This window comes from Vipera ursinii, assembly GCF_947247035.1.
Source record: "Vipera ursinii genome assembly, chromosome: 7".
Lineage (NCBI taxonomy): Eukaryota > Metazoa > Chordata > Lepidosauria > Squamata > Viperidae > Vipera > Vipera ursinii.
The window spans coordinates 3,250,955-3,276,651 of record NC_139521.1 but is presented as its reverse complement, the minus strand read 5'-3'; the positions used below and the strand labels follow the sequence as shown (position 1 = coordinate 3,276,651).

At 46.6% G+C, this 25,697-nt stretch overlaps 1 protein-coding gene across 4 annotated transcripts in view; it reads left to right on the top strand.

Moving 5' to 3' along the window:
• The window catches only part of PPP2R2C (protein phosphatase 2 regulatory subunit Bgamma), a 31,840-nt gene extending 6,189 nt beyond the window's left edge, over positions 1–25,651 (top strand). For 2 of the 4 annotated variants that reach the window (XM_083367693.1, XM_083367692.1), the window contains exons 2-10: positions 5,931–6,025; positions 11,641–11,738; positions 16,187–16,352; positions 18,242–18,354; positions 18,829–19,006; positions 20,227–20,391; positions 21,340–21,509; positions 22,524–22,615; positions 23,661–25,651. In XM_083367693.1, coding sequence (XP_083223819.1) covers positions 5,959–6,025; positions 11,641–11,738; positions 16,187–16,352; positions 18,242–18,354; positions 18,829–19,006; positions 20,227–20,391; positions 21,340–21,509; positions 22,524–22,615; positions 23,661–23,952 — 1,341 coding nt within the window. In that variant the 5' untranslated portion in view covers positions 5,931–5,958 and the 3' untranslated portion in view covers positions 23,953–25,651. The remainder of the gene's footprint in view (positions 1–5,930; positions 6,026–11,640; positions 11,739–16,186; positions 16,353–18,241; positions 18,355–18,828; positions 19,007–20,226; positions 20,392–21,339; positions 21,510–22,523; positions 22,616–23,660) is intronic. The other 2 variants (XM_083367694.1, XM_083367691.1) reach the window with 2 other exon arrangements.
• The last annotated feature ends 46 nt before the right edge of the window (positions 25,652–25,697 follow it).

Here is a 25,697-nt window from a genome sequence, read left to right as displayed (position 1 = left end):
CTGTTCCACTGGTTAATTGTTCCAAATGTCAGGAATTTTCTCCTTAGTTCTAGGTTGCTTCTCTCATTGATTAGTTTCCATCCGTTGCTTCTTGTCCTGCTTTCAGGTGCTTTGGAGAAGAGCTTGACTCCCTCTTCTTTGGGGCAGCCCCTGAGATACTGGAAGACTGCTATCCTGTCCCCCTTCGTCCTTCTCTTCATTAGACTAGACATTCCCAATTCCAGCAACCGTTCTTTATATGTTTTAGCCTCCAGTCCCCTGATCATCTTTGTTGCTCTTCTCTGTACTCTTTCTAGAGTCTCAACATCTTTTTTACAAAACTGGATGCCGTATTCCAAGTGTGGCCTTCCCAAGGCCTTGTAAAGTGGTATTAACACTTCACGTGATCTTGAGTCTATCCCTCTGTTAATGCAGCCTAGGATTGTTTAACAATGTTGGAATTATTGATAATTAAGGATATTTTGAACATCACAGAGGCTGGAAAAGGACAAATATTATTGCTACGTGCCAATGGTATTCTGTTTTTTTATTGGTAATGACTCATCTGTACCAAAACGTGTGGACATTGTTTAATATTTTGATAATTTTTTCCAGATTATTCCATTCGTTGGAATGTCAAATCTACTTCATACTCCTTTTAAGGTTTCAGAGGATATTCCTTAAAAGTGGGTCATGCATTTGGCATAGATTCCTTTAATTATCGTAACGTGATTGTTAGAGGTTAATGTTTCTAATGTTCTGATTAATGGTGTTATAAGCAGATGATTTAAAACCCTGACGAATCTCCGGGGTTGAATAAATAAAAATCGTAACCCTCCCAGAATCTCAGCTCTTTCAATCTTTGTGGGAAAACGTTCAACAGTTTGATTTCTGAATTCTTACCGCCAAGATCATAAATCCTTGCTCATTTTCTCGCGGCAAGAAACGTGACACTCGTGATGGGAACCATCAGAAATGCATTTGTCCATATTTTTGAGATAAACGCACAGGCGCTTTTTTCAAAAGGCAACTGGACTTTGTTTTTCCTTGTAGATGTTTCGCTTCTCTTCCGGGAAGATTCTTCCATTCTGACTGAATGGTGGAGAATGGAAGGATTTATACTCCTTGCAGACAGCTGGTCATTAGCACTTGTCCTGAGCATCGTTGAGGCCACTTGGAGGTTTATCTGTGCCCTGAATAGGGCAAGTGGGTGTGGAAACTTCTTGGAACTGCGGAAAGGATTGTCCCTCCCCCTCGATTGAGAGAGGGCTGGAGGTGTAATGTAGGATTCAGATAAACCTCCAAGTGACCCCAAGGAGTCTCAGGCAGAGCACTAATAACCAGGTGACTGCAAGGAATATCAATCCTTCCATCTGTTCTGTTCCAGCCTACGACCGGCCCTGTTTGTGTGTCAGGGACAACCCTTTTTTCCTTTTTACAGTCAATAGGCTGGGAGAAAACCCAACCCAAATTTATTTACAGTTCACACAAAAAAGCAACAGAATATTTCCTTCCATAAATGAATCAAAATATCAAACATGAGTCAACAAACAAGAGTTAAACAGAAGCATCAAGAACAGACCAGGATTCCCTTAGAATGTCTCTGAACGAGATGGTTTTAATTTGGGGAGAACAGAGTTAGATGAAATACTTACGGGAACTGAAGAAAAATGAATTTTAAAAAAATGTATAGCTACTTATTATATAGGGAATTAGAGGAGCAGCAAGTTAAGGAGTCAATGATAAAATGGTCAAGAAAATTTGGATATACGATTGAATTAGATAGATGGCAGCAATTATGGGAAAGAAACTACAAACTGACAATGGCGACAGCGTATAAAGAAAATATGTACAAGATGTTCTACAGATGGCATATGTCTCCAGAAAGACTAGCTAAAATGTTTAAGGACAGATCTATGAAATGTTGGAAATGCCATCAAATACCAGGCTCTTTCCATCATATGTGGTGGACGTGGGCAGAAGCTAAAACCTATTGGAACATAATCAGATCATGGATAGAAAAGATGATACAACAATGTATAGAACTAAGAGAAGAAATTATTTTACCAGAGAAACATAGTAAAGAGAACACATATTTGATTATTCATATAACCACTGCAGCTGGGATCGTGTTTGCACAAAACTGGAAGGCACTGAAAGCTCCTCCAGAGCTCCTCCAATGGAATGTGCGGAAATGAATAGATTAAGAATGATAATTAAAGATAAGGCAGAGTCAGAGTATTATGAAATTTGGGGAAAATTTTACGAGTGGGTGACAAAGAGAATATACTTAAAAGACGGCTAACACTAACTTAGATGGAAGAAAAATGAGGAGATAAGGAGGGAGACCCAGGCGACACAGTATTGCATGACCAGAGGTAGTATAAAAAATTATAGAAGTATATACCGAGAAGGTCAGATTTATAGAAATATTGACGTAATAGAAAATTAATATCATACCTAATATAGATATTGAAAATCTAAGGAGAGGAGCTGCTCGGACGTTACCCCTGAATTGCATCGGAAGAGGAATGGGAGGGAAGAAAGGAGAGGAGAGAGGGAAGAGAGAGTAGAGGAGGGGGAAAGAAGTAGGTAAGTTAGAGGAAAAGAGGAGAAGTGGGGAGAAACGGGAGGGGAGTGGTGAGGGAAAGAGGAGAGGAGAGAAATAAGAGGGAAGTAGGAAAGAAAGGAGAAAGGGAGAAAGAAAGTAGAGAAGAGGAAAGAGAGAAGGAGTGTGGATACAGCGAAAGGGGAAATGGACGAGCAGCACCCAAACTTACATGTATGTATCTATGTATTGCGATATATTTGTTGATTTGTTTGTGGAAGAAATGGAAAAATAAAAATGAATATAAACAAACATACAAAGAATGTCTCCGAACGGTTGCCTTCAGCAACCAGCCCCGCCCACACTTTCCCCTTTTATTATCTGTCCCAAGGCGTGGCTTCTCACTGCCTTCTCCTCCTCTCACTGAGTTGCCTCATTGATTTTCTCTGCTCTGCTCTGCTGGATTGCCTTCTGCTTCTAGCGTCTAGATTCAGCTGTGACTCCTCTGAGTCCGACCCCTCCTCCTCACACAGCTGAGCCTCATGAGGAACACGACTGGAGGGGCCAGGCTGAGAGTCCTGCAGTGCATCAGAGCCTCCCTCTGACACCTCCTCCTCAGATTCCTTGGACTCAGCTGCTGGGAGCACAGGATGACACTGAATCACAACACCGTCCTCCACCACTCAGTCAGAAGTAAAGAAGCTTCGCGGAGGAGAAGCAAAACGTCTTCAAGGAAAAACAATCTCCAGTTGCCTTTGGAAAGAAAGCACCTTGGGGACAGACATGACCTGGATGGCTGAGAATCTCCATAGTTATTTTTTTGAGACAGTTTAGCTGAAAACTCTTTGGCCAGTGATGGCGAACCTTTTAGAGTCCGAGTGCCCAAACTGCAACCCAAAACCCACTTATGTATCATCGGGTGCCGGGTGGGCATGCCCCTTTGGGTGGGTGTGGCCCATTGGGTGGGCGTGGCCCATTGGGTGGGCATGGCTGCAGTGGTAACGGCAGACTGGGTGGGACTAAAAAGTTCTATCAATTAATTCCAACTTTGCGAGATCTTCTTTCCCCCCCTCCCCCCGAGAAGTTGATTGATTGAACCTTTTTATTTTTTTTGCACACGGCGGCGGAGGCCTAAAGCGAAAAGGTTATATAAAACCCAGCTGAAGGTCTAGGACTGGGATGACGGCGTGCATGCCCACAGAGAGGGCTCTGCGTGCCACCTTTGGCATCCGTGCCATAGGTTCGCCCCCATGGACCTAGGCATTTGAACTCTATTCAGTTAGTGCGTTGGTGGGGGCGGTAATTTCCCAACCACTGGAAGACCATCGTAGTCCTTCTCCAGGTGTTTCTTCGCGGGAGAAGCAATAGCTTTTAAGCGGTGGTGGGATTCAAATATGCGAACAACCGGTTCTGTGCGTGGATGCTGCTTCCGGAAGTCCATTCTGGGCCTCGGCAACAAAAAAATTAGCTACCGGTTCCACCGAAGCAGTGGTGAAAACCGGCTGGATCCCACCGCTGGCTTTAAGATACACTACGAGCGAGTAGTGTCAACCAAGCACTCTGACCACCGTTCAAGCGTCATAGCAGAAGAGGCGTCTGGGGGGAACTCAGCCTCCTCTTTGGAAGCCTTTGAAACAGGCCTTGGATAATGTTCTTTCCTTTCCTCACTTCTTGGCTACAGGAAGCTATGCCGCAGCTGTTTTAGTTCCGTCATCCGTGTCTATTTCGTACGTTGGTATGTTGAGTGTTCTCTGTCGGGCGCTTATTGCAGCAAAGGCATCGCCCAAGGCAAGGCGCGGCTGGCTCTCTTTAAAAGGGGCGTGGGCGTGTTTTTGTTGGGGGAAGGTGACCAACGGAAGAAACAGGCAAGATTTCGAGAGTTGTGTTGTGCAGTGACTGCAGGGTCACTCTTGACTAGCAACTTGTCGAAGCTACAGACTCGAGATACTTGAGGTGTCCGGATGTGAATGCAGAAAGGGACGAGAAAGGTGAAGCTAGAGGAGAAGAGAGCCATTTTCGTCTCCTAGATCGTGTCCCTGGGAAGCATGAAGATCCCAGCCCAGCCCAGCCATGGATGCTGGTAGAGTCAGGAAGGAGGAAGATGGCCAAACACTGGCCTTTTCCAGAGGCCCAAGGGCGCCTGGTTAGGGTTAGGGTTGTGGTTGTGGTTGGGATTGGGATTGGGGTTAGGGTTAAGGTTGTGGTTGGGATTTGGGTTAGGGTTAAGGTTAGGGTTGGGGTTAGGATTGGGATTGGGGTTAGCATTGGGGTTAGGGTTAAGGTTGGGATTGGGTTTAGGATTGGGATTAGGGTTAGGGTTAGGGTTAAGGTTGTGGTTGGGATTGGGGTTGGGGTTAAGGTTGTGGTTGTGGTTGGGATTGGGATTGGAGTTAGGATTGGGGTTAGGGTTAAGGTTGTGGTTGGGATTGTAATTGGGATTGGGTTTAGGATTGGGATTGGGGTTAGGGTTGGGTTTAGGATTGGGATTAGGGTTTGGGTTTGGGTTAGGGTTAAGGTTAGGGTTAAGGTTGTGGTTGGGATTGGGGTTAGGGTTAAAGTTGTGGTTGGGATTGGGATTGGGTTTAGGATTGGGTTAGGGTTAGGGTTAAAGTTGTGGTTGGGATTGGGATTGGGGTTAGGATTGGGGTTAGGGTTTAGGTTGTGGTTGGGATTGGGATTGGGGTTAGGATTGGGGTTAGGGTTAGGGTTAAAGTTGTGGTTGGGATTGGGATTGGGGTTAGGATTGGGGTTAGGGTTAAGGTTGTGGTTGTGGTTAGGGTTGTGGTTGGGATTGGGGTTAGGATTGGGGTTAAGGTGGTGGTGTTTGGGATTGGGATTGGGGTTAAGGTGGTTGTGTTTGGGATTGGGATTGGGGTTAGGGTTAAGGTTAGGATTGGGGTTAGAGTTAAGGTTGGGATTGGGGTTAGGATTGGGATTGGGGTTAGGGTTGGGGTTAGGATTGGGATTGGGATTAGGGTTTGGGTTAAGGTTGGGGTTAAGGTTGTGGTTAGGGTCAGGGTCAGTTTTAGGGTTTGGGGTCAGGGTCAGGGTTCGGTCTGTTGCCTACTTCCACTGAGCAAAACAGGTCAGTTCTGCAATGGAGAGCCATTTAGAGACTTGATCCCTGGCACTCGGAAGAGTTACGAAACAGACCATGGGCAGGGAATGGTCCTCCCCTCTTTTCCTCCCTTCCTCCAACCCTGCGCACTGGATACAGAGACGTGGCCATCCGGTCCCGGTACCTGGAGCCTTGTAGGAGTAGTAGCTGTTCTACATCCTTCCCACCAGAGAGGGGAGAACATCATTTCCTTGGTTGGAGGGAGGTTGCCCCATTTGACGTGCCTGCACCGTGAAAGGTCCTGATTTGGAGCCCTGGAAATTGAGGTCCTCTCTTTCTCCACAGGAGTGGCATAGCATGGGCGGTGGCAGCCATGCACGCGTCCTTCCACTGCCATGCCAATGAGTCTCCACCCCCTGCGGAAGAGAGCACTTCTGGAGGTGAGTGGGAAGGAGTCCAGCCGCTGGGCGGAGGGACTTGAGGAAGGTCCAGGGGAGCCTGTTCTAGGGCGCGCACACACATACACACACATCCGTTCTCTTGTGGGCTTGCCAGGGGTCACACAGTCCCAGCCTTCCCTGGTTGAGGAACCAAGATGGGGAAAGCAGAAATGGGCATTTGAGTTAGACCACACACACATTTCTACAGAGTCTAGGAGAGCTCGCCACAGCCAACTCATCACAGCCCCCTTGCCGTTGCCGAATCTCCACGGCCAACTCATCACAGCCCCCTTGCCGTTGGTGAATCACCACAGCCAACTCATCACAGCCCCCTTGCCGCTGGCGAATCACCACGGCCAACTCATCACAGGCCCCTTGCTGCTGCCAAATCGCCATGGCCAACTCATCACAGCCCCCTTGCCGTTGGCGAATCTCCACGGCCAACTCATCACAGCCCACTTGCCGCTGCCGAATCGCCACGGCCAACTCATCACAGCCCCCTTGCCGTTGGCGAATCTCCACGGCCAACTCATCACAGCCCCCTTGCCACTGGCGAATCACCACGGCCAACTCATCACAGCCCCCTTGCCGTTGGCGAATCGCGACGACCAACTCATCACAGCCCCCTTGACGTTGCCGAATCGCCACGGCCAACTCATCACAGCCCCCTTGACGTTGCCGAATCGCCATGGCCAACTCATCACAGCCCCCTTGACGTTGCCGAATCGCCATGGCCAACTCATCACAGCCCACTTGCCCTTGCTGAATCGCCACGGCCAACTCACCACGGGACAATGCGCTGCGGGACTAGAGTTACACTAATATGGAAGGAATGGCGGAGTAGGATCATTTAAAGAAGGGATGCCAAAGGAGGGGCAAAAGGAAAGGTGGGTGAGAGAAATTAAAATCATGTTTTAGTGATTTTAAACAATTAAACTGAGTTGTTGCATTGTGCCGTGGCAAGTTGTGTCGGAGCAAGTTGGCTGTGATGAGTTGGCCGTGGCGAGTTGACCGTGTCCAGTTGTCCCATTCCGTTTTTACAAATGCCCCTCACTTAGTTCCTTTTTTTAAAAAAAAAAAAAATTCCGACGGTACCTATTTCTGCCCTTCTGCCTTTTAAAATATTTTTCAATGATAGCACAGTTATTTGCACCAAATGTCAAGTTTGTCCGAAGGAGACCTTTCCATGCGCTGCTGATCTAGTCCCCCAGACTTAATGAGGGTGGTCATTAATTGGGGCTGAATTTCATCAGATCCCAGGCCTTTTAGAGTGCTTAGAGCAGGGGTAGGCAACCTTGGCTCTTTTATGACTCATGGACTTCAACTCCCAGAATTCCTGAGTCAGCTATGCTGACTCAGGAATTCTGGGAGTTGAAGTCCATGAGTCATAAAAGAGCCGAGGTTGCCTACCCCTGGCCTAGAGCGATGTTTATCAACCGTTGCCACTTTACAATTTGTGGATGGACTTCAATTCCCAGAATTCCCCAGCTGGCCGTGCAGCCGTATCTCCATGCTTGCTGGGCAATGCTGGGAGTCGAAGTCCCAACATATTTCAAATTTGAGAAACCCTGGTGTAGAGAGAAAGCCTCAAATGTAATGTGGAAATATACACTGAGAAACTGCCCATGTTATCCTGGGCTGTGTTCCCACATAAAACGTTTCTTACGGCTCCAGAAAAAAAAAACCCGAATCGCCTCTCAAGCACTCCAGTATCAAAAATGGCTGTATTAGCTTGGAAAAACGGAAGCTGCTTAGAACTCTTGGGTTTCACTTCTTCAAAAATTCTCACAAGATTCTTTCTTTAGCTCCATCGGGCAAGTGTGTGGGAGAGGTTACCTCTGATTTTGTTAGCAGTTGGGGGAGAAATGATTACGAAAATGGCTTAATGTCTATTATAATTCTTCTCATTGGAATCTAGTTTGGTGGTTTTTATTTCTTTGTTTTTATCAAAAATCAGGAAACCGGGGAAAAATTTTTGCAAGGCAAACATCAGCTTAAACATTTGGTCACAATACGGTTACTACTATTACTAGTGGTATAATAGTAGCACTAGTGGTAGTGGCATGAAACACTACTTTTTAACCAGTGTGGTAACATAATGCACAGTTACCTTGTACTTATTTTGTGGACCACACAGGAAATTGGAACGTTTATTTTATTTATTTATTTTAATTCCATTTATATCCCGCCCTTCTCCGAAGACTCAGGGCGGCTTACAAGCTTAGCAGTAGCCTTCATTCTATGTATATGCCTGCTTGTTAGGGCTTTCACACACACCCCCAAGCGGCATTATTACAAAGTCAGCTTAATTGCCCCCAACAATCTGGGTCCTCCTTTTACCTACCTGGGAAGGATGGAAGTCTGAGTCAACCTTGAGCCTGGCGGGACTCGAACCTGCACTGATTGCAGGCAGCTGGGGTTACTTAAGGAGGCACCAGCCCACTGCTCCACCAAGGCTCTACGGCTTGATCTACGGCCGTGTATTTTTCCTACCAATTTAACACAAAGCTTAGATAAGTGACATTACCTGTCCTTTTGTAGCTCAAATACGTGAGATTCACAGCAGGGTTTACGGCTAGTCCTCGACTTACGACTGCAGCTGAGCCAATTTATGTTGCTAAGTGAGACACTTCAGTGAGTTTTGCCTCATTTTACGACCTTCCTTGCCACAGCTGTTAAGTGAATCACTGCAGTGATACATGTGCGTCAGTTGCCAAGCCCCTGAATTTTGATCCCGGGATCCCGGGGATGGTACAACGGTCGTAAGTGTGAAACTCAGTCCTAAGCCCCCTTTTTCCGTGCCGTTGTAACTTCGAGCGGTCACTAAAGGAACTCTCGTAAGTTCAACGACTACCTGTATTCTTCCAATATTTTTCTTTTTGCCTGTTTTTCTTCTCAAAGGTGTCATCTGATACCGGTAATAGTTTGTAAGCAAAAAAAAAAAAAAAGGCCCCTGATGAATTAACTTGGTTGCTTGGAATGCCAGTTGTTACCTTAAAATGTTTTTGTTCAGTGTTGTTAATTCGGTGTTGATCCATGTTGATTGACGGGCGAAGGCAAGAGCAGCGGGCAGAGGCTTATCAAAGAGAGAAGCAACCTAATTTCCTGACGGCGTGAAGGGTTAACCGGTGGAACGACTGGCCTCCAGAAGTTGTGGGTGCTCCAACCCTGGAGCTTTTTTAAAAAAGAGATTTAAAAAAGCCACTTGTCTGGAAAGGAATACGGTTTCCTGCTTGGCAGCCCAGGAGGAAAGGGTGCAACAAGGAAATGGGTGCGTGCGCGACCTGGCGCATGCGTGCACAAATGGGCGCCTACACGACGGCAGGGCTAGCGTGTGTACGCATGTGCAAGCAGGCTGCGTGCACTCACTGTGCACGCGTGGGCGCCCATGCGCACCCACAAATGGGCTGCGTGAACACAGTGCGTGCCGGCGCCGGCGCAAGGTGGCTGTCAACATGCAGATGACACTGGCAGCAGTTCTAGCGCCCGCACGCATGCGCAAATAGGGTTGCTAGTGCACACGCGGTGGTGTTACCGTGAGTAGGGGGGCTCACCAGCTATTCCTGGGGCCCGGACAGCCCGGTAGCAGACTGCGGACCATAGTTTAGGGACCCCTCGGCTAGAAGGCCTCTGAGGTCCCTTCATTGATCAACGGAACAACTTGCCACCAGATCTTGTGGGTGCTCCATCACTAGAGGCTTTTAAGAAGAGACTGGACAGCCGTTTGTCTGAAATGGTTTCAGGGTTTCCTCTTTGAGCAGGGGGCTGGACTAGAAGACCTCTGGGGTCCCTCCGAACTCTGTAATTCTGTAATTTTTCTCCAAGCAGGTAGACACTGAAGCCGAGAACGTTCAGATCCTAGAGTCCATTTGCATTTTGATATCCCTCCTTGTATGCTGATAACCACAACCTGTGCCACTGAGGGCGATTTATAAGACTTCCCGTTTCTTGAAAATTTGCTTTGCAGGAGGCGAGTGACCCAGATGAGCCCACGGCAGTTTCTAAGTATAAGCCCCAAACGTCTTTTCTGCAAATGAAGGGTGTCATCCTGAGTAATTTGAGAGCCTGAGAAACAAATCAGATAAAAGATAAAAGCCTGACAGTTATCTGAAGCGCAATAGCCGTGGTTTTTTTTTGTTGTTGTTCACCTTTCTGCTCATTTCATCACAGGAGCAAATGAAAGAGTTGTTGCATTCCCTGGAGATGCACAGAAATGTGGACAAAAGCAGTTGCAGAGTTTAGTCGGTTCATCTCTGCTTTTAAATAGCAGGATAAAAAAAATCTGCATTTAAAAAAAAAAATCTTTGAAGGTCCGGTTGCTGGCATTAGCTGAGCTTAGTTGCTTTTCTGCAGATAATTCCTCCCCAGTGCGCTGCTGATGCTTCCTAGCCCAGAAATGAACGCTCTAATGAACTTGAGTGTCTGTACAGTTGGTTGGACTTTGTATTGGAAAAGTGTCCATCAATGCTTTCTCATCCAGTAGGGGAAAAGCATCTTGCGACAGGCAAAAAGATTAGTTTGGGGTCTTCCGTATTTTCATTAATGACTGGGATGGTCCCAAAGGTGCTTTTTTTCCAAGAAAAAACTGGGCTCTCTGTGTTTTTCCTGGAAGACGTTTCACTTCTCATCCCAGAAGCTTCCTCAGCTTCTGACTGGATGGTGGAGGAACGGCAGGATTTATACTCCTTGCAGAAAGCTGGTCATTTGCATCCTTTTAGAGAGTCCTTGAGGCCACTCGGACCCTGAGGACACAGACCAAACCTCCAAGCGGCCTCCACGACTCAACAGAAGGATGCAAATGACCGGCTGTCTGCAAGGAGTATAAATCCCTCCATTCCCCACCATCCAGTCGAAGCCGAAGAAGCTTCTGTTTTATTCTATTCTGTTCTATTTCTATTTCTATTTCTATTTCTATTTCTATTTCTATTTCTATTTCTATTTCTATTCTATTCTATTCTATTCTATTCTATTCTATTCTATTCTATTCTATTCTATTCTATTTTGTTCTATTCTTTCTACTGTTCTATTCTATTCTATTCTGTTCTGTTCTATTTCTATTTCTTATTCTATTCTATTCTATTCTTCATTTTATTATTCTATTCTATTTATTCTATTCTATTCTATTCTATTCTATTCTATTCTATTCTATTCTATTCTATTCTATTCTATTCTATTCTATTCTCTATTCTATTCTATTCTATTCTATTTCTATTTCTATTTCTATTTCTATTTCTATTCTATATTCCAATTTCTGTTCTGTTCTGTTCTGTTCTGTTCTGTCTTGTATAGTCGAGTCCCCTCATGGTCACTGCAGGGTCTCAGCTGGGCTTTGGACTGAACTGGCTGGCATCAACCCCCTCGGGAGAGCTGGATGGGCCAGAGTGTTCAAGCTACCGGTCCTCCTGCTCCTGAAGGGATGTGGTTCCTCCTCCTTGGAGAAGGGCCCACCGCTCCCCCTCCTCGTCTTTACTCCAGAAAAGAAGAGAAGAGCCAGTCGCATAATTTTCTGCTCTGTGGGGGCATCTGATCATTCTCTTATCAAATGCGCGGAATATTTCGGATCGACGCCGGCTGCATCAATGTAATTTGCTCTTATTATTTTTTTTCCCCCGTAGCTGATATTATTTCAACTATTGAGTTCAACCAGACAGGGGAATTATTAGCAACGGGGGACAAAGGCGGTCGAGTTGTTATATTCCAGAGGGAGCCCGAGGTATGTTTTTTTTCCTTTTCTTTCTTTTTTCTTTAAACATCTCCGGTTGTTGTCAGAGAAACTTTCTCCCTGAAGTATTGACCTATGAGCAGTTCTCTGTCCTGGGCCCAAACTCCAGGTACCCCAAAGCCTTGCGTGCGCCTCCTGTCCCCAAGTGCCAGCGTTTGCTTTCCTGTTCCCAGCGGGAGCTTGGTTTTCAGCTTTTGTCGTTTTTCTTGCCAACGCGGTACGTGGAGAGCCCTCCCTTGCCGAGTCCTTTGAAAAGCTCGCAAAGGATTGTGCAGGGGTTGTCGTCTCAGGCGGCCTTTTTCACCGAAGGAGAAGCGAACCGGGGCGGAGGAACGGCGCAAAACCCCGCAACAGAGGGATGGCATTTTTTTTTTTGGGTAAGAAGCGCTTATGCAATCCTCTACGTTGGAGGAATGGCTCCCCCGCAGAAGGCAGGAGAAGAATGACTCGCCAGGGAGCGTATGAATAACTAGAAAGGCAGAGGCAGAGGGGGGTGACGTCAGGAAGGGCTCTCCAGAGAAGCTGATTTGTGCTCAGTACACAACACAACCAGGGTGGGATACGGGACGAGGTGTTGATCCATGGACACAGGTTTGAAGGCAAGGTCTTGGTGAGAGGGCCTTAGTGCTATCGGAGCTTGGTTGCTACTGGTGATGTTACCTAGTTTGGGTCATGAAACGTCTGCAAGAAAACCACCAAACTCAGAGAGCACCAAGGACCCCACAGTCCTCCTCCTCCTCCTCCCTTCTAGCACTGATGATGTCACCTAGTTTGGGTTATGGAACATCTGCAAGAAAATAAGCAAACTCAGAGAACACCAAGGACCCCACAATCCTCCTTCTCTTCTTCCTCCTCCTCCTCCTCCTCCTCCTCCTCCTCCTCCTCCTCCTCCTCCACAGGGAGACTGTGTGATGGTTTCCCGGAAAATAAGATAGAAATAGGAATAGGAATAGGAATAGGAATAGGAATAGGAATAGAATAGAATAGAATAGAATAGAATAGAATAGAATAGAATAGAATAGAATAGAATAGAATAGAATAGAATAGAATATAGGAATGAAGAATAGAATAGAATAGAAATACAATACAATACAATAATGAATAGAATAGAATAGAATAAAGAATAGAATAGAATAGAATAGAATATAGGAATGAAGAATAGAATAGAATAGAATAGAATAGAATAGAATAGAATAGAATAGAATAGAATAGAATAGAATAGAATAGAATAGAATTAAGGAATAGAATGGAATGGAATGGAATAGAATATAGGAATGAAGAATAGAATAGAATAGAATAGAATAGAATAGAATAGAATAGAATAGAATAGAATAGAATAGAATAGAATAGAATAGAATAGAATAGAATAGAATAGAATATAGGAATGAAGAATAGAATAGAATAGAAATACAATACAATACAATAATGAATAGAATAGAATAGAATAGAATAGAGGAATGAAGAATAGAATAGAATAGAATAGAATAGAATAGAATAGAATAGAATAGAATAGAATAGAATAGAATAGAATAGAATAGAATAGAATAGAATAGAAATACAATACAATACAATACAATACAATACAATAATGAATAGATAGGATAGAGAATAGAATAGAATAGAATATAGAATAGAATGTAGAATGGAAGAGAAGGAGAAGAGAAGAGAAAAGAGAAGAAATATAGAAGAACAGAACAGAACAGAATAGAATTCTTTATTGGCCAAGTGTGAATGGACACACAAGGAATTTGTCTCTGGTGCAGAAGCTCTCAGTGTACATACAAGCAACAAAGTGATAGGTCATAAATCATAAGTCATAGTTACAATCATTAATCATCAGATACAAACAACATGATAAATCATAAGATACCAACAGGAGAAGGTAGTAGGGAAGATGAGAAGATGAGAAGGATAATAGCAACGCAGCCCTACTACACGGGTAAACATCTTTAGGCACAAGACAGTGCTGTGGGAATCAGGTGTTCAGCAGAGTGACGGCACGGGGGAAAGAAACTGTCTTTGTGTCGAGTTGTTTTGGCATGCAGTGCACTGTAGCAGCGCACAGAAGGGAGAAGCTGAAACAGTTTGTGTCTAAAATGTGAAGACTCGGTAGATATTTCCTCAGCCCTCTTTCTGACCCACACAATATATAGGTCCTCAATGGAAGGCAGGCTGGTTGCAATTGTTTTTTTTTAAGTTTGTTTGTTTTCTGCAGTCCTAGGTATCCGTTGAAATTTGTCCCGGTCCTGTTTGGTTGCTGTGCCAAACTAGACAGTTACGGAGGTGCCAATGGCAGATTTGATAATGCCTCCGTAAAAAAACCGGCGTCGGCAGGCCCTGTGTCTTACCAGTCCAGCATTGAGAACGCAAAGGGAACTCATTCCAAAACCACAACGTTCCCGGGGCCAGGCCTTGTCCTTGGCTGTGCTTATCGGCCAGAAAACGTCCCTTAGCTGAGAGGTAGAGGAAGGTGCAAGATCGGCTGGGAGGGCAGGGCCCTGCGGACGAGTCCTGCAGGTACACACAAGTGCAAGGCAGTGTTTGCGCTCTGCTCACGCCGACGGGAAGGGAACGCGTTTGAGGGTGTCAGGCAGAGCCGCAAAGCTGCATTGCAGTGCTCAGTGTGGAATCCGTGGGGGGACCTTCACTAACTCGATACGCAGTGGGAAGTCTCAGACGTGCGTGCGAGCGTGCGTGCGTGTCAGCTTGGGCAATTCCTTCCAGGCACAGTAGCATAAATAGACACCATCTGTTCACCCCACCATCGCTGCCCCATTTCTTAGACTCAGCCTGAGAGCAGATGAGCGTTTCCGCCTAATATTCTTCCTCCCTCTTGCCCCTCCCCTTTCCACCACCCCCACCCCACCTCCCAATCCGGGAATGTATCATGTCTTCTATCATCAGTTGAAGTGGGGGCTTTTGTTTTTAATATATCTGCGGAGCTAGAAGGAAAAGCCTGGATGGCGTTTAATAATAACAGTAATAAAGTTGGAAGGGACCTTGGAGGTCATCTAGCCCAACCCCCTGCTCAGGCAGGAAACCCTCTACCACTTCAGACAAGGATACGGTCCATATTTGGGTGCGTTTTAATTCCACACTCTCGTGGACAGTCCCAAGGGTGCTTGTTTTTCAGGAAGCAACTGGACTTTGTGGTTGTTTTTCTTTGAAGACGTCTCGCTTCTCATCCCAGAAGCTTCTTCAGCTCTGACCGGATGGTGGGGAAGGGAAGGATTTATACTCCTTGCAGACAACTGGTCATTTCCCTGCTTTTGGAGAGTCGTTGAGGCCCCTTGGAGGTTTATCTGTGTCCTCAGGGTCACCTGAGTAGTGTGGAGTGGAGCCTTCTTGGAACTGCTGAAAGCACCGTGTGGAGCCTTCTTGGAACTGCTGAAAGGACCGTGTGGAGCCTTCTTGGAACTGCTGAAAGGACCGTGTGGAGCCTTCTTGGAACTGCTGAAAGGACCGTGTGGAGCCTTCTTGGAACTGCTGAAAGGACCGTGTGGAGCCTTCTTGGAACTGCTGAAAGGACCATGTGGAGCCTTCTTGGAACTGCTGGAGGTGGATGAACAGCCTATTTCAGGAGCATCAAACCGGCAGCTTGTGGGCCGGATACGTCACGCACAGGCCACACCCACCCCAGCTCCACAAAGACAAAAAACTTTGCAGTACATGAGATGACACAATCCAGTTTGACACCCGTGGCCTATTTGAAAAGCCCTCTCTCAACAGAGGGGGGAGGGATACGACATCATCTATCTCCAGTCTACAACAGAGCCCTTTCAGCACTTCCAAGAAGGCTCCACACCCATTTGCACCACTCAGGTGACCCCCGAGGACACAGAGAAGCCTCCAAGGGGCCTCAACGGCTCTCTAAAAGGAGGAAAATGGATAAGTAGCGAAACGCCTTCAGAGGAAAAACAAGCGTCCAGTTGTCTCGCGAAAAAGCACCTGTGGGGACAACCCTGACCTGGATGACGGAGAACCTGCGTAGACACTCATGTCAACTGGTTTCTTTCCTAGTTGCAGTTTTGCTATTTTAGAATCAGCTCGTGTATTTTTCAGGAACCCTTTCCGTCCCTCGCTGAGCAGTTTGCTGTTGGGATATAATCTAAAATATGAAAGGTTTTCCCGCAGCAACTGCCTTGCTGACCGGCACCAGCTGTTACGACCCTTGTGGGAAAGCCTGGGATTCGGTCACGCTGTCTGGGCACAGCAGCTCAGCCAGAAGACACGTGGGGCAGGAGTTGGGGGGGGCCGTCCTGAAAGTTGCCCTTAATGTTAGCAGACCAGCTCCAGAGGCTGGCATTGGGGCGAATAGCACCAGCAGGGCTGTTCTCCTTGATTTGAAGCCTCGGCTGCCCGTTTCGGCTGGAAGGCAGAGATAAGCCCTGATTCTCAGGTTTGTTGTTGTTTTTTTTCTTTCTCTCTCTCGTTTGCAGAGCAAAAATGCGCCTTACTGCCAAGGCGAGTACAATGTTTACAGCACCTTCCAGAGCCACGAGCCTGAATTTGACTATTTGAAGAGTTTGGAAATCGAGGAAAAGATAAACAAGATCAAATGGTTGCCGCAGCAGAACGCAGCCCACGCTCTTCTCTCGACCAACGGTAAAACCCTAGTGGGTCGAACTCTTGACGAGAGTCTGGCAGATAGATCTCGGGCTTTTAGACGATCTTGAATTCCCTTTCGCTTTGCTGACACACATGATGCGCCGCATGGAGCCGAAAGGCCTCCGTACCCAGGCGAGCTACAGTGATACAAGCCCTCCCACACACACACACACCCAAAAGCAGGAGAGGGCGTCCAGGACACAATTGTTCAAAATCCGCAACTGGTGACCCTTTCCTGTCCCCAAAGTTTTGTGGATGCTTGAGGAAGATTCTTCCCTGTTTCCATGACTTCAAGAAGTCATCTCTTACACACACACACACACACCAAATATAAGAAGGAACCAGTTCTGGGCTCCTTAAAGAGAAAGTCCTTCGATCGCACAGGGGTTGCGTTACGTTTTGTGGGGTCCTTGGTGCTCTCTGAGCTGGGTGGTTTCCTTGCAGAGGTTTCATTAGGGAACGTCATCAGAGCCAAGCTTTACTTAGCTGGCCATCCTGAGACAGTCTGCAAGAAAATAGGCAGAGCACCAGAGACGCCATAGTTCAGCCCTTAAACCAGGGGTCCTCAAGCCTGGCAACTTTTAAGACTTGTGGACTTCAACTCCCAGCAAAGCTGGCTGAGGAATTCTGGGAGTTGAAGTCCACAAGTCTTAAAAGTTGCCAAGGTTGGAGAGCCCTGCCTTAAACTAGAAATATTCTATCTGGATTACATTTTGTTTTAATGTACCAAATGGTCCTGTCTCTGACTGACTTAAAGTGCCCCCCCCCACAGCACTCCCAGACAGCATCCTTCTTCTTCCCAGACATGGCCAGACATGGCCTCCTATCTCCCTCCCTCCCTCCTTTTTTGATGCCTCCGATGACCAGTTGGCTTCTTGGTTTGGAAAGAGGTTCAGGAGAATCCGAAGAGGACATTTCCTTTGCCTGAACTTCATTCTGCACTGGGGTCCCAGAGGAATTTCTAGTGGAATTCTGCATTGACCAAGTCTTCCAAAATTCTTTTACGCAGCAGAATAGACATATTTGGGGATGGAAAAATGCAATGAGAAGTGCCTTGAAAAAGCCTCTGTGTGTGTGTGTGTGTGTGTGTGTGTGTACATGTGTGTGTGTGTGTATCCTTCAGCTATTCCCATATATTTCCCATAGGTTTATTTCTAGTCGTGATTAATGAAGGTCTGTGCTAGAAATATGAGTCTAATGTGTTTTTAATAATAATAATAATAATAATAATAATAATAATAATAATAATAATAATAATAATAATAATAATAAATAATAATAATAAAGTTGGAAAGGACCTTGGAGGTCATCTAGTCCAACCCCCTGCTCAGGCAGAAAACCCTATTCCATTTGAAACAGGCAATAAATAAATCGTACGTTTGTAAGATAAAAAATAAGTTTTATAAATTCAGATAGTTCTCGACTTACGACTGCCATGGAGTCCAAAATTTCCGTTGTTAAGTGAATTTTGCCTCACTTTACCACCTTCCTCACCATAGTTGTTAAGTGAATTCGCTGCAGTTGTTATGTAAGTAACACGGTCGTTAAATGAATCTGGATTACCCCATTGACTTTTCCTGTCAGAAGGTCGCAAAAGGGGGAATCACGTAATCCCGGGACAGTGCGACCGTCATAAATGTGAGTCAGTGGCCAAGCGTCCGATTTTTGATCACGTGACCCTGGGGCTGCTGCGATGGTCATTAGTGTGAAAAACGGTCATAAAATTGGGGGCAAGTTGAAGTTTCAACTTTTTTCAGTGCCGCTGTAACTTTGAATCGCCCATCAATGAACGGTCGTAAGTCGAGGACTGTATTATGTTTAAAAACGCACGATGACACTAAAAGATGAACGCGCTTTCTTTCAATAACTTTTCGGCTTGTTTGAAGATAAAACGATTAAACTGTGGAAAATTACTGAGCGAGATAAGAAACCCGAGGGATATAATTTAAAAGATGAGGAAGGAAAACTGAAGGAATTTTCTACGGTGACCTCACTTCAGGTGCGTGCTTGGACTTCCCCTCCCCCCGTTTAGATTATAATTCTTTTGTTTAAAATACCTGTTGCATGTCCCAAAGGTGCTTTACGACTTTTCTTGCCAGGGAATCACTGCAGTTGTTCAATTAGTAACCCAGTTGTTCAGTGAATCTGGCTCCCCCCCCCATGGACTTTGCTTGTCAGGTCGCAAAAGGGTATCCCATTACCCCGGGTTGGGGGGAACACTGCAACCGTCATAAACACGAGTCGGTTGCCAAGCGTCTGAATTTGGATTGCGTGACCTTGGGGATGCTGCCACGGTCGTAAGGTTGAAAACGGTCATAAGTCAGTTTTTCCAGTGCCGTTGTAACTTCAAACGGACACTTAAACGAACTGTTGTAAGTCGAGGACCACCTGTATGGCATGCCACCTTCCGAGGCCCCTCGGGAAAGAAACCTACACATTTGACGTTAATGCATGAGTGTATTTATTCGTGCAGGTGCCTGTACTGAAGCCCACTGACTTGATGGTGGAAGTCAGTCCCAGGAAAGTTTTTGCAAATGGCCACACCTACCACGTGAATTCCATTTCGGTGAACAGCGATTGTGAGACTTACATGTCTGCCGATGATCTCAGGATTAACCTTTGGCATTTGGCCATTACCGACCGGAGCTTTAGTATCCTTGGGATTGCTTACTCTGATCCTGTGAAAGATGGGATCGGCCGTAGATTTCTGGGAATCTGAGAAGCAAAACAAATGCCGGTGTCCCATGCAAGCATTCTTTATTTCTCCGTTATACACGTAAAGGGTCCTACTTCACCCAAAACTACCATCTTTTTTTTCTTGCGCGCGCCGAGGTATGAAAACAAGGCCTTTCCTTGTTCAGCTGCCTTGTCTGCTGCCCTTTCAGATCTCTCTGTCTCTCTGATGGTGGGTAACCCTTTCCCTGGAACACCTGATTCCCCCTTGCGTAGATATGAGCTACTCTTTTTCCTCCCAGACACACTAAGAGAGAGGATCGTGCCTATTAGTCTCCCCTCCGTGACCCACATACGAAAATGTTGCTATAAAAATGAATGGCTGTAGACCAGGGGTGGGGGAACAAGGGCCTTTTGATGACTTGTGGACTTCAACTCCCAGAATCCCTGAGCAGCAGGGGTGGAGAACAATAGTCCTTTTATGACTTTGGACTTCAAGTCCCAGAATTCCTGAGCCAGCAGGAGTGGGGAACGATGGCCCTTTTATGACTTGTGGACTTCGACTCCCAGAATTCCTGAGCCAGCCATGTTGATGTCAAGTTTCTGACGTATGGGCTTTTCAATTTGCGGCGAGTTTTCAGTGCCTCTAAATTTTTGTGATCTGTCCATACTTCAAAAGACACCTTGCTCCCTTCTAAGTAGTGCCCGCCAGTTTAATAGCCCCCACCTAATAGCGAAGGCCTCCTTCTCCCAGACTGTCCATCTCCTATCGCTTTCAGTAAATTTCTTAGAAGTGTAAGCACAAGGTTGCAGGACCCCACTGCTAACATCGAATGTTATTGCTTGACATTTGGCTCAGGAATTTTGGGAATTGAAGTCCACAAGTCATCCAAGGGGCCATCGTTCCCCACCTCTGCTCTAGACAATGAAAGTCTACGATTGTGGTGGAATAGCCAGCTGGACTGGAGGGAAGGTGTTAAGAGAGGGCTGAGCTTGGAGTCCTTGCGCTGCAGAAAGCAGGGATGGCTACAGAATCCCTAAAGCCTTATCCGGCCATTCCCGAGAGGATGCAATCAGTCTGGCAAGATTCTTGTAATACAGGTACCTAGCAATAAAGCTCCAGCTTGGGGACTGTTCGTGAGACATACTGGTTGCTGGCACCCGACAGTGATTTTCCTTAACCCGCCTTCCCACGCAGACATTGTGGACATAAAACCCGACAACATGGAGGACTTGACCGAAGTCATCACTGCCTCCGAGTTCCACCCCCACCACTGCAACCTCTTTGTCTACAGCAGCAGCAAGGGGTCCCTACGGCTGTGCGACATGCGGGCCTCGGCCCTCTGCGACAAGCATTTCAAGCGTAGGTTATGGAGCCCGCTTCTCCCTGAGCTTTCAGCGAGGCCGGCAGTGCACGGCAAGACTTTGTTGGGGGGCATCCAAAGGGTCCCTGGGTTGGTTTGAGAAGGACGAGGGTACCGGGGCTTCGGCACCATCTCAGCTGCAAGACAGGGGCGGGCAGATTTGTGATTATTATGAACGTCAGAGACGTCTAGACGAGGGCGGAGTTTCATTCTCCGAGCTTGCGGGTGGGTTCCCGAACGTTTCGTTACCAGGCTGGGTAACATCTTCAGCGGTGTTACCTAGCCTGGTAATGAAAGGCTCGGAAACCAACCCAGCTCAGAGAATAAACTTTCAGCCTCATCCTACGCTGGGGGGCTGCAGAGATTCGCCGCTATTGCGTGTCTATCTAGGTTTAGCTTTGCTCGAACAGATAACGATGCTTGCAATGGCAGCTCTTCAGCCAATATCCAGTTTTAGTTCCTGGCCAAGAGACACGCTTTGTAGAATGATGGGAGCGGTTTGTCCGATTTGATAAAAAGGGCCTCTGTTTTTGAGCTGAGGGACTTTTGGCAAGGGACGGACTCTGTGCCACAAGACCAATTCATGCTACAAGGATGAATTTGAGGTGAGGCGAGGCTTTTATGTGCATTGCAAGTGGAAATATGCAAATACTTCACAAAATGAGACATGTTAAATGTCGTACAAGCAGCAGCTGTGTAGAAATGTGACATACTTATCCTGAATTCTTTTCCTTCCTTCCTTCCTTCCTTCCTTCCTTCCTTCCTTCCTTCCTTCCTTCCTTCCTTCCTCCCTCACCCTCCCTCCTTTCCTTCCTTCCCCCCTTCCTCCCTCCTTTCCTTCCTTCCTTCCTTCCTTTCCTTCCTTCCTTCCTTCCCTTCTTCCTTCCTTCCTCCCATCCCTTTTGCTTCTCTTCTCCCTCCCTGCCCTTCCTTCGCTCCTTCCCCAGTTTTTGAAGAACCAGAAGATCCTGGTAGCCGTTCCTTCTTCTCAGAAATCATTTCTTCGGTGTCAGATGTAAAGTTCAGCCACAGTGGGCGCTACCTGCTAGCGAGGGATTACCTCACTGTCAAAGTTTGGGATCTGAATATGGAAACAAAGCCTATAGAAATATATCAGGTATTTCTCCGTCTTTTTTAACGTACCAAACCAGCCAAGGCATGTGACTGGCTATGTGTTACTCCATTGTTGTGCCAAAGAGGTCTGCCCACATCAGGAATACTCGGTCACAGAGCGGGTGCGGATGTGGGCTGCTCTTTTTCACCAAGCCCACCCACCCCGGAGGCTGTTGACCATAAATCCCCCTGGCCTGACTGAAGCAAGGGGAGACCATGTCACTAACTCGACAACCGCAGTGACTCACTTAACAAATGTTGCAAGGAAAGTCGTAAAACTCACTTAGCTGTTTCACTTAGCAACGTAAATTTTGGGTTCAATTGTACTCATAATTCGAGGACTACCTGTAACTGAGCTACCACCAGCACAGCTCCTGGTGCCAATCTCCTCCTCCTCCTCCTCCTCCAACACAGCTCCTGGTGCAGTTTTGTTCCTCCCTCCTCAACTTATGATCAAAGCTGAGATCAGAATTTCTGTTGCTAATGTCTGGCATTGGGGCTCCTGAGCCTCAGTTGATAAGTGGGTTCCAGAGATGCCATATAATTTGTCCTTCTCAGTAATTGGGTGTGTGTGTGTGAATGCAAAGTGGTTGGAACACCCAGCCAAGTACAGTAAATGGTTAGCTGAACTAATGAACGCGATCTTGAATCAAACCCTAAAACAAGGAGATTTCAGAAGGCTGTGTTTGATCGTTAGAAACGCAGGTACCCAATCAGAAATTGATGAACAATTAAGGGTCACTGATGATTTACCCTTAGAACAGAACTTATCTTAGAACAGTCCACTGGAATTAGGTGGCCAATCAACTGAAGTAAATAATATATATATAACACACACACACACACACACACACACACATATATAAAAACACCATCTGAAATAGAATCCCTGCTCAACATTGTCCATACACCCAAGCGAAGATATTGCAATGGAATTTGGACTGGCATGTTGAGAGTCGTGGCTGTAAGGGCTAGTCTGACCTTGAATAATGGCTGTCTTGTTTTCTGCACCAAACAGGTTCATGATTACCTTAGAAGCAAGTTGTGTTCTCTCTACGAAAACGACTGCATCTTTGACAAATTTGAATGTGCATGGAACGGGTCCGACAGGTAATAACACTTAAGACTTATATGTTGCTTCAGTGTTTTACAGCCCTCTCTAAGCGGTTTCGAGTCAGCCCCCCAACAATCTGGGTCCTCATTTGACTGACCTTGAAAGGATGGAAGGCTGGGTCAGCCTCGAAGCAGTCAGGATCGAACTGCTGGCAGTGGGCAGAGTCGGCCTGCAATGCCGCTTTCTAACCCCTACGCCACCACAGCTGTGTAATGCCTGCAAAGATGGCGCATTTAATGTCTTGGAGGGAGTGTCAATCGCTCATCTGCTGCTTGCCAGCTGTCCTTTGGCCAGTCGGTAACTCAGGTTCAGCAGCTTTTCAAAGGTGGCTAGTAGGAACTAGGCAGAGTCTTTGCATGGTTCCTACTGGCCACCTTTGAAAAGCTGCTGGACCTGAGTTCCCAGCTGGACAAAGGACAGCTGTCAAGTGGCAGACGAGCGATTGACAGTCCCACTAAGAACACGTGCAGGGTTACCTCCATAGCAAAAAAAAAAAAAGGTCTTAGAAGAAGAAGAAAGAAAATACTCCATTAAAAGAAGAAACGCTAGCTGGAAACCAACTTTCCTGGGGCCGGCGATGAGACCAAGGCAACCTTCAAGCAATTGGACTCCTCAACCTGTCCTTGACTATCTCACCCTTCAAAGTGGGCCTCCGTTCCCAGGCACGGTGGCCGCCTCAAAGCCTGCTTTCTTTGGTGCATGGGGGCTGGGTCCTAGGAGGAAGGGGCGCTGCACAACCAGGCCAGCAAAGTGCAGCTTCCCACGTTCATTCTGGGGAGGGGACTTCATCCCCCCCACCTTTCATAGTTGCAACCCAGGAAGGCAGTGTGCAGGAGGACGACTTGATGTGACGGTCCTCTCTCTTCTTCATTATGACCTTGTAGAGTCAGCCTTGTCCACCTGCAGAGGTCACCAATCGAAGCGCTAATACAAGCATCATGTTGGCAGCCCTCCAACACGGGCTGAGGGCTGCGGTGTGGGGGAATTTGCCCTCATTCCTAGCCCAGCTACTAATCTCACTGCTCTTCTTTCTTCTGCCAGCGTCATCATGACCGGGGCCTACAACAACTTTTTCCGAATGTTTGACCGTAACACGAAGCGCGACGTGACTTTGGAGGCCTCGCGCGAGAACAGTAAACCCCGGGCCATCCTGAAGCCTCGCCGTGTGTGCGCCGGCGGCAAGAGGCGGAAAGAGGATATCAGCGCCGACAGCCTGGACTTCACCAAAAAGATTTTGCACACAGCCTGGCATCCCACGGAGAACATCATTGCTATTGCGGCCACAAACAACCTGTACATCTTCCAGGACAAGATGAACACGGAAGTGGATTAGGATTCCTCTGGAGAGACATGGCTTTGGACATATGACCGCTACTTGACTGATGAAAGGCCTTTATTGGGAAGTAAACGCCCTGCAAATCAATGGAGCTTACTCCCCAATGAAGGTCTGCAGCAATAAGATGTGTTGAGATGGATTAATTATGCCATGACCCACCACCCAGTCCTTTGGCGACTACTCTACATTTTAATTCATTGCACAGTCATCTCGGAATAAATTCTCCTTATGACCAGGTGGCTGTTTCATTAGTAATCATTTTATTCCACTTTCTGAAAGACTCTTGGGTGTTCACACAGTGGCTGGAAAGCCTTTCAATCCAAAGGTCGTTCAACATTGTTCTTGTGATCAGATGTCATAACCCCAACATGATGCTGGGGTAAAGATAGGGCACCTGGCTTCATCCCGTTGCCCCAGCTGGCCTTGAGGGGGGGAAAAAACTTAAAACAGGGAAACTCTTAAAATATAATTGGTATCCTCAGTTCAAAGAGCCAGAGTTGGCTTGGGATGTTGGTGGGCTTCTGCAAATTTCTTGGATTTGCTGTCCTCCCAACCTCAGAGAAACTGTAATAATTAGGAATAATGGTGAATAATTGGGCAAGGCTCTCTCTTTATTTAAACTAGGCTAATAAAAGACTTTTTCCCAGTTGCAATGTATGGCTGTGAAAGTTGGACTGTAAGAAAGGCCGAGCGCCAAAGAATTGAGGCCTTTGAACTATGGTGCTGGAGAAGACTCCTGCAAGTCCCTTGGACTGCAAGGCAATCAAACCAGTCAGTCCTAGAGGAGATCAACCCCGACTGCTCTTTAGAAGGCCAGATCCTGAAGTTGAAACTCATACTTTGGCCACCTAATGAGAAGGAAGGACTCACTGGAGAAGAGCCTCATGCTGGGAAAGATTGAGGGCAATAGAAGAAGGGGACAACAGAGAAGGAGGTGGCTGGATGGAGTCACTGAAGCAGTAGGCGTGAGCTTAAATGGACTCCAGAAGATGGTGGAGGACAGGAAGGCCTGGCGGAACGTGGTCCATGGGGTCGCGATGGGTCGGACACGACTTCGCAACTAACACCAAAATAAAGAGACTCAGAAGGAGAGAGCGAGAAGGACCCGTTAACCCAGAACTAAGGACAATTTACTTGACCCCCAAAGTATGGGGAGGCGTGCTACAAAATCTTCAGTGACTATGCCAAACATGACACGGCATTGGGTATGTTAACATACTACGTGCATATAAGGAAAGTGGGTATAAAAAAAACACCTGGCAAAGTGTGTCATATTTTTTAATCCTTATTTGATGCTTGTGATCAGAAGGACAGAGTCATCTCCGGAGGCTCAATACTATTTCCAGAGTTAAGCAATCGTGCTTATTGCTTAAACCATTTCCTTTCCCCCGCTTCCTTCTGGAGGAAAAAAAACGGAACTGAAATGAGGGCCCTTCCCTCAGAAAAATCACCCAGTCATGCCGCTGAATTAGCTGAGGTCTGTTTGCAGAATTTAATTATCGGCAGAGAATTTGTTCCCTCTAGAGCAGGGGTCTTCAAACCTGGCCCTTTTATGACTTGTGGACTTCAACTCCCAGAATTGGCTGAGGAATTCTGGGAGTTGAAGTCCACAAGTCATCGAAGGGCCACGTTTGAAGACCCCTTCTCTACATCAGTTTCTCAAACTGAGCAGCTTTTAAGGTGTGTGGACTTCAACTCCCAGAATTCCACACTAGCTGAGGAGTTCTGGGAGTTGAAGTCCA